The sequence below is a fragment of the Phoxinus phoxinus genome (genome assembly GCF_949152265.1).
Source record: "Phoxinus phoxinus genome assembly, chromosome: 9".
NCBI lineage: Eukaryota > Metazoa > Chordata > Actinopteri > Cypriniformes > Leuciscidae > Phoxinus > Phoxinus phoxinus.
In genome coordinates this window covers 8,928,590-8,937,283 of record NC_136884.1, presented here as the reverse complement: position 1 = coordinate 8,937,283, position 8,694 = coordinate 8,928,590, and the positions used below count along the sequence as shown (strand labels likewise).

The window sequence follows — 8,694 nt, the reverse complement described above, 5'->3', positions numbered from 1 at the left end:
TTTACATTCAAGAACAGCAATTACATTCATTATTCACAACTGTACTTGTAGATAACGCTATCATCATCAGGCCCCTGGTGTCCAGTCTTTCTGGGAATTTGTAATTCGCTGTACATGTTTGAGCCATGCCTGCTGTAAGCTTAGGCAAATCAATGATTAACCACAATACTGCCTCTTACACTTTTAATTAAGTGTCCTTCAAATGACTTTTAACAACAATGATTAGTTGGAAATATAATTAATTAGCTTTTTTTATTGACAATTTTATTGACATGTTGTTATTGACATGAGTTTTGGCTGTGTAGGCAGTGTAAATCTGAAAATATCCACGTTAAAAAAATTATTTAGATGCTATGTGATGCGATTTATATTGAATATATATATATTACTTACTATATATTCATTATTGTCATTGGCAGCATGAACAACAAGGACAATGACAACAATATAAAAAACACACTTTAACTTGAATGTTTTTATTTCTGCTAGATAGCACAGTGCTGGGTAAAAAACTGATGCCGGTCATGGGACCATTGTTTTGAATTTAGCAATAAATGTGAACAAGTTAAGTTCACATGTCCCTTTAATTATTATGCAATGCACAATACAAATTTATCCTCAGAATTTAGAAGTTGCCACTGTAAGATATCATTAACAATAATGCACACTCTTCTCTTCAGCAGTACCAGGACTTTTAAATGACATGGCAGCTTTATATGGTACATAATCAGAGGGTTGGGCTGAGGGCAATTGTAACTTCATAAATAGGCTAAAGCTATGACACTTATTCAACATATCCTCAGTAAAGTTCTCTTCGTGCCTTAGAAAAAGTGCAATCGATTCACTGCATGGGAAATCTTCAAGAAAAACTGAAACTTTCTATCTGTTTTTTATAGTTACTATATAATATTTCCTCATGGCAATGGGGGCAATATTAACACTATTTTTAACGAAAAAAATACTGCATTGAAATATCAATTAAAAATGTTCAATGAGCAGAATTTCATTAAAGTACAAAATTCCTGACTATCAGAATTATCAGAATATCAGAATGTTAATATAATGTATGTACCACTTTTGCATTAACAAATTGTCAAAAGTGTAGTAATAATAAGTCCCAACCACTGCTACAATAGGTGATGTACTGAGGGTGACTTCTTCTAATAAGTTCTTTATTACAGCCTAATCTTTCTCATAGGTATTTTATAGCAAAAATACACATGTACACATATTCTTATACCAAAAAATGGCTAATACATCTGTAGTCGGCTATGATGGAAAATGTAAAAATTGCCCCTTGTCCCATATCTCATAGGAAATTGTATTGATTTTAAAAAGAAAAGAAAGACCATGAAAAGTGGGGAGAAAAAAAATGATTGCATTCCTCCTCAGTAAGACAGACTTCTGATTCATACCTCCAGGGATCTTAACACCCAGGAATGACTTAATAAAGCTCCTTGGAGGCACTTCCTGTGCCTGTGCACCAGTGCAACCCTCAGGGTCCAGTTTTGATATGGTTTAATGATCCTTAGGGCTTCCAATGAAAAGATGATTGGTGATACAGCAATAACTTGAGCTTTCCACAGGAGAGGGTTATGACCATGAGTCCAGTAATCTCTGAAAATCAGAAGAAGTGCCGAGAGATTGGACAGATGTCTCTGTTTTGGCTTTATTGTCTCTTAACGTGAACAAAATGAATTTGTGATCTTGGTGAACTTTCTGTGATTCTTTGTGCGCAGAGCAATATTAGCTTTTGAGTTGTTTAGCTTGTTAGTTCACTCTGCAGCCATCTTGGTTTGCCTTTCAAGCCGCATGCCTCATCTCTGTGCGACACAGGCGTTTTGGAGAAGGTGTCGGGCAGGTCATGGTGATTTTGGGAAGCTTCTGTCCTCGGGAGTTGCAGAGCTCTACGGTGTGCTCCATCAGGGAACTGTATGGGCCCCTATGTGCAGGCAACAGATCTACCTGGTCCTGGTGACAAGAAATGTGGAGCTGTGGCAGAGCTGCGCGATAAGGCAGTGGAGAGTGTAGGATTTGGCGGCACAGATGCTCCTGGAACTCAGAAAATGGCTCCAGTAGGTGGGCTGCCAGTGGGCAGTCAAACACTCCTCTGTTTGGTGCTTTTTTCAGCACAGACCTCAGGGGCTGGCACGCTCTGTCAGTCTGCCTCATCTGTTGCATGGTGTCAGGACTGATAGGGTACACTGCCTGCACTACAGGACTTTGGAAAGTAAGTCGAGATCTCGGGGACACTCCAGAGGCTTTGGCAGGAAGCAAGCAGGGCCCATTTCCTTGAACAGTGTGCACCTTGACAGACAGAGACGTCTGCCCGACAGGTACAATTTCTGGATGCATCAATGCATGAGCAGGTTTAGCTGAAAGGAATTCCATTTTGTCCGGCCTTTTTCATAAGAGAATGAGAATAATTAGATGAAATACTATATATATATGTACTAGTTATATGCATACAACTAAAAAGCATGCACACTTTGATGAACCAGATGCTTGCTTAGGCTAGGGTTAATGGTTTGTTAACTTTGTTGCATAACTTAAAGTATGTTGCACTATATATTCCAAAGCCTATCTGCCTAGTTGACTATGGGTTCACCGCAAAACGTTCCACTACAGGAAAGTTTATCAGGTTTTCAATCACATTAAGATTCAATTACCATTTCTGTTACTAATCGCATTCATCAGTGATGGTCCTGGCAAGCGGAGACATATCTGAAACTCATTGCTCTTAATTCACATAAGTGCCGTGTGTCTACCAGAGAGGCATTTAAACATACTCTCTGCTCTACAACCAGACCTGACTGACTGTGTAGCTGTTTGCACTGTGTAATTCCACTTTATTGGGACACTTTAATTTCAGTTTATTAGCCCAGCTGTGGGGGCTGATAGTAATTGAATAGAAACCTACATGCCCTTTTCTCTGCCTTCTCAGTTCTCAGCGCTGATCTCCTCTCTCTCTCCCTCGCACCTCACAGCCTCAAATAAATGAGGGAAGCAGAAAAATACTTGCCCACGTGATGCCGAGACTAACCAGGCTTTAAATCATTAATAAGCTGAAAATTACTCTGCATATATCTGCCGGGCGAGATATTGACTGTGCCTTTTCATTTTTGTTCTGTGAATTTAACAGCGCTCCAAATGCAGAACGAAGTCTCGCCATGCCTCCTGCCTACACTGACAAGTATGAAATAATTTTACTTTCCTCTAGCCTAAAAGCGAAGGGCACTGAATTCTGCTGGAAAGTCCTGTTCTTATTGTCAGGTTTTAGATGGCCAGTCAATAGGTGGTTGATTTGATATTTGAGCTGACGGTTTTAAGTTAACAGTGGCATGACTTTTTTTTATGAAGCAAGATACAATGTACATTAAATGTACTCGCAAAGGGTGGTTGTTAATGGAAAAAGGGAGGCAATACCTGCATCCAGACCTACAAGGAGGTCTCGGGGGGTCTGTTTCCTTCCAATTATTTCTGGATTTGGTGATTGGTGGGAGTTTTGAGACAGTTTTGAATCCAGTGCCTTTCACAATCAAACTGCACCTGGTAAATCATACGTTTCAGCAATAAACATATTATGCCTCTGAATAACAATTGGCCATTGGTAAACAATTAGTGGTGTATACAAAGTCTGTATTAAAGGAATAGTTCAGATTTGAGGGTGATTAAATGACAACATTTTCATTGTTGTGTGAATTATTCCTTTAAAACATGTTGCTTACAAAGTGAACCACTTATATCGCTTATGGCTCTCGCAACTTTTCCTAAGCACTTCACCTCGGGTGAATCCCCGCCACCATTTTTAAATGTGTTCAACTTCGTTGGGAAGTTTATTTGGACAGACTCTCGACCCCTTGATTTTGACAGAGGGAGTCTACTCGTATGTGCACTTCAGGCAGATCCATAGAACACAACGCAACACAATAGTAACGTCGCAACAGCAACTAGCAGAGGTTGCACTTAATTTACCCACAAGTGATCAAGGGTATAGGGGTGTCCAAACTCAGTCTTGGAGGGCCACTGTTCTGCAGAGTTTAGCTCCAACTTGCCTCAACACACCTGCCTGGAAGTTTCTAGTATACCAGTAAGACCTGGATTAACTGGTTCAGGTGAGTTAAACTGGAGTTGGAGCTAAACTCTGCAGGACCTCCAGGAGCAGGATCGGACACCCCTGGCTTAGGGTGGTCTGTTTAAACCTATTACAAGGGTTCTGCCAGTAGTGGGCACTCTTGCAATGTAAGCAAGGACGTACATCCAAGTGAACAAGATGGAGGGACGGGCATAAAAAAGTGGACCAAAACACAGCCCTGGAATGATCTGTATTCAGTACCTGGTGCTTATGAGAGGGGGTAAACTGATGCGACTCTCAGAATGTCTGTATGACCTCTTGTCTCTGGGTTGGAGGGTTAATGTAGTCATCACCGCTGGCAAGCTCTTGTGACTCCGAACATCATCGTCGTCATCTTCATCCCTGAGTGGCCCCCTTACACCAGGGAGACGGGGAAGGTTGGCAGTTACATCCTGTGTAAAACAAGCAGGGTTGGTGCATATATAATGCTGCCATATAATGTGTGATAATGCACTATTAGCCAGTCATTATTGCAAAATAAACAGGTTGATTAGGCCGTCTGTCCACCAAAGCGTTTTTTCACGCGGCTGGCTTTATTTTTCAATTGTTTTCAATGGGAACGCCGTGTTTTTAGAACGCCAGGAGCGTAACGAGGCGCTGAGCGAGTATTTAACGCTGAAGTGCTGAGCGCTCGGCGTTTTTTACAGGTCGCCGAGAGTTGAAGAATGTTCAACTATGGGTAAAACGCAGTGCTCATCACTGTCTCTTTTTAGCCAACCGTCCAATCACAGTGGAGAAGGGGCGGGACTAATACAACACGGACCAACGGATATTCTGTATCATAGCAACGATGCGTCTCAACTGAAAAAAAAACTGCAACTGCCAAAACGCTCTCAAGCACCCGCAGCTCGGCGTTTTCAGCAGAGCGCCTAGTGTTTTCAGCTGGCTAAAAACGCTTTGGTGGACACACGGCCTCATGTTGTATGCAGGGGTGTATTCTGCAACTGTATATTATCTTGCTTGTTACACTCCTACTTTCTAAATAAATGGATGGTAGTTGAAATTGCTTTATTATAGGAGAAAACAGAGTGAGGAGTGATACGAGGTACTAATTTAGGAGATTGGATACCAGATACAATTGTCAAATATACAGTTTAATGGTCAGTGGTATTAATAATTCTGAAGTGTTTACCCCATGTTGCAGGAATGAGACCGGTTCTGAGAAATGTGATGGTACAGGTGAAACATCACGAAAAGGGGACTGGCTTCTGTGTTTCCTAAATTTGTTGGAGGGCCTGCTGACACAGCAAGTGATTTGGTTATATCAATGCATAATACGAGTTACAAATAAGACTAATACATTTACTGTAAAAGAAATGAGTTACTCTTGTAGATTAACCTCAAACATACATGATGTTTAAAGCTGTAAATGTTTTTTGTCTGTTTGTTTGTTCTTTCCATTTATAGTCATATACGTGTATTAAAGTGTGTATGTGTATATATATATATATATATTACCAGTCTCCATTCCCATTAATGGGAATGTCTTTGCCAGAAAAGCCCATCCTGATTCTTATTTACCCTTAAAAGAACAAGTTGTTAGAACACAAGCACAAAGATATTGACAAATACCAAATTAACTTTCATTAATATAACCAACCCTCTCCCTTCTATACATAATTGTTTAATTAGAGATATTCTTAAGCAATGATTTGGCTTTTATCTTTACCAACAGGATTTCAAGAATTCCATTAGTCTGCAAGAAGTCCATTAACATATAAATAGGTGTTTCATTGCATAAATTCAAGGCATGTGCACTGAAAATATATTTTTAGCCACAGTGGAGATAATTTGTTTACTGATACATCGGGATTGTTTAAAAATCAATCTCACGCTTTAAGGCATTAATCAAACACAAAATCTACCTTGAAATATAAAGCATGTTGCCTGCCCATTTCCCTCCGCATAAACCTCATATTTTCTTTTTCTCCATTTGAAAAATTTCAGTGCCAGATTAAAGATTAAGCATGGACACTAAAGAAATTAGTGTATTCTGACATTGCAGGCAACAACAAATAAAACAATATAATAATGTTATAAAATGTGCACTGTTTAGCACAGCTTTGAAACATCGGCATATTCACCTTTCATTTCTGATAACAACACATTTCATTGAATAGAAGTGCAACAATAGTACTTTTAGACTGACAAATATCCTGGTTTGGCATCAGTAATGTTCAGGAAAACATCAGATAATGATAAAACTTACCATGGGAATGCAGAATATCAATAAGACCACTCGGTGGAAAGGCTGGCCACCGCCTCACACTGAGGACAGTCCAAAGCACTGCAAGTCAGGACATTACCATGACCACCTTAACAGACCAGTCAAAATCCAAGACAACAAAATTCTCTGCTGTTGATTGGGTGGCTGTGTCCCAGAACCCCACAGAGTTGAGAACAACCTCTTTCTCTGAAATGATTTGTAAAGGGTCATTAAAATCAGAACAGAAGCAAACAAAGAACGATGACTCAAAATAATAAATTTTATATAATAAATGATTTGCACAACATTATAATACAGTAAAAGAGCCACCCAAACTTATCTTTTGTTACCTGGCCACAAAATGAGCTCAAGTCATTTCATCCAATCGAAACCAACAATATAGTTCATAATCGAGTTCCAGTTCAGAGAAACTAAATACAGACATATCAGTGCATAGACTTTACTCTGGCACGTAGCTAGTGTAAGCATCATTAGTGAGATGATATGAGTTATATTCCCCTGTAGGGGGTGAGGTCTCCTTGCATTGTTTAAATCCGGCTTAGAGGTGAAACATTAAGCTTCAGGCTTTAAAACAGCTACAAGCAGCTGCTCAGCGGGCCATGGAGGATCTGTCAGCAGTAGGGAAGCATTAATCTGCAGTGTGCTTTTTACAGCCTCCTGCTGCGTTCTCCCATAGGGCAGTGCAGACAAACACTTCGTCATCATTATAAAACACATTTCATCTGTAATGATGATTAGCCCATTTTTTGGCTTGCTCACAATAATATGATCACATATATACACAGTTTGGAAGGGAGGTCTGTGCCATATAGCTTCTTGTTGTCTTTTGTAAGCGAGAAAGCTTTTTAGACAAAACTTTGTTTGAAATGTTGACAACTTTCTGTGACATCTGTTTTGACAGCTGTTAAATGTCTAGAATTTGTTTTAACACCTTGCAAGGCAACATTGCCACCCTACATCTGTTCTGATGAGCGAACGATCACGTCTGTGCATTAGCCCTCACACCTCTGATGCAAATCAGGCCACTGTAAATTGGGCTTTAATAGCATTTGCGTGACTCATTAGCGTGCAAATTGGAAGTGGGTTCATTTAAGCGACGACAAACTGCTAATGTACTTTCATGCTTTCAGCAGTCTAGAAGCAGATCAAAACCCTGTTTAGAACTCTTCTGCCCTCATATTAACCTGTTTGTGTCCTCTGTGGCATGTTGACATATTTGACATTTTTTGTTAGCTTATAAAAATGAATTTCCACGGCTTGTTCGCCACGCATGGGTAGAGTCGATGACCTTTGCACAGACTGACTGATGACAGACGTCAGAGCTGACCAGGTCCGGCTTGCACTTAGTGAATTCCAGCATGCTTCCAAGTTATACTTTGAATGATGAAAGCAAAGTTAACCTAATCGGAACTGATAATCACAATACAAGCAGGAACACAAATTAAACCAAAGTCAATTTCGTTTCACGTTAACTTTACAATTACTGGTTCTTGAAAACAAAGTGAAAATTCTAAGCTGTCTGATACAAGATGAAATCTTAGTGATCTTGAAGATGTGCTCAATGTGACAGTGTCGCACAGGCAGACATCTGACTCGCAGTCCAATATCTGCTCCATACTGCAGATTGTTCTGGACAATGAATTCAAATAATAGTGCAGCAGTCTCCATGAACAGCTGTATATAAAACCGAAAAATAATATAAAACATGTATGGACTTTATATTTGTCCTTAAGTATTGATTAATTCAGACTTTAATTAAATAGAGATCAGCTACTATGAGCCTAAACACAAAAATGTGATCTCCTTCATTTCCAGAAGTCAAATTAAGTCGGCCAAGCAGATTGGAACTGGCAATTTCAGCCAGCTCTTGTCATTTTTGTGATCAATATGCATCAGCCATTATGATGGTTCTAACTGTAGTAGAAGGACCATAAAATGACATTTGGATGCAGGCAGCAATGAGCCTTTTATTGATTTCTTACGGAGGAACATTGCCGTACTATCACACTTCAATGAATGTAAACGCTGTGCATACAGGACTACACAAATAAACCTAGATTGTGCATTATACACACTGATTTTCAGGGTATCGGATTCAAACTTCAGTCACCCGCTGGTCACGATGGTGTTCATTAGCCCAGCTTACAGATATTCTCAAAGAGACCTGCAAATTAAACACAGAACTCAAGAGTATTGCGGTAAGTTAAACTAGCTCTATTTAAAAAAGATAATATTCCCAACCAATTTTACAGGTGAGGAGTTCAAACAAGGCAGCATCTTAATAGTGGATCTAAACAGTGAGAGCAACACCCTTACAGTTTCAGAATACAGT

At 39.6% G+C, this 8,694-nt stretch overlaps 1 protein-coding gene across 4 annotated transcripts; it reads right to left on the bottom strand.

Annotated features, from left to right (window-relative positions):
* Positions 1 to 234: 234 nt before the first annotated feature.
* LOC307003969 (uncharacterized protein) lies at positions 235 to 6,476 on the bottom strand. Of its 4 annotated transcripts, none has more exons than XM_079622895.1 (6): positions 6,345 to 6,476; positions 5,594 to 5,657; positions 5,268 to 5,370; positions 4,337 to 4,527; positions 3,427 to 3,549; positions 235 to 2,401 (listed from the first exon to the last, which is right to left on the bottom strand). In XM_079622895.1, the coding sequence occupies exons 2-6, from the start codon at positions 5,638 to 5,640 to the stop codon at positions 1,804 to 1,806; spliced, it is 1,062 nt and encodes a 353-aa protein (XP_079479021.1). In that variant the 5' UTR covers positions 5,641 to 5,657; positions 6,345 to 6,476; the 3' UTR covers positions 235 to 1,803. The 4 variants fall into 4 exon arrangements, with proteins under 4 accessions (XP_079479021.1, XP_079479020.1, XP_079479023.1 ...); XM_079622894.1 differs by having other exon boundaries at positions 450 to 2,401; positions 5,268 to 5,373; XM_079622897.1 differs by lacking the exon at positions 3,427 to 3,549 and having other exon boundaries at positions 450 to 2,401.
* Between the last annotated feature and the right edge of the window lie 2,218 nt (positions 6,477 to 8,694).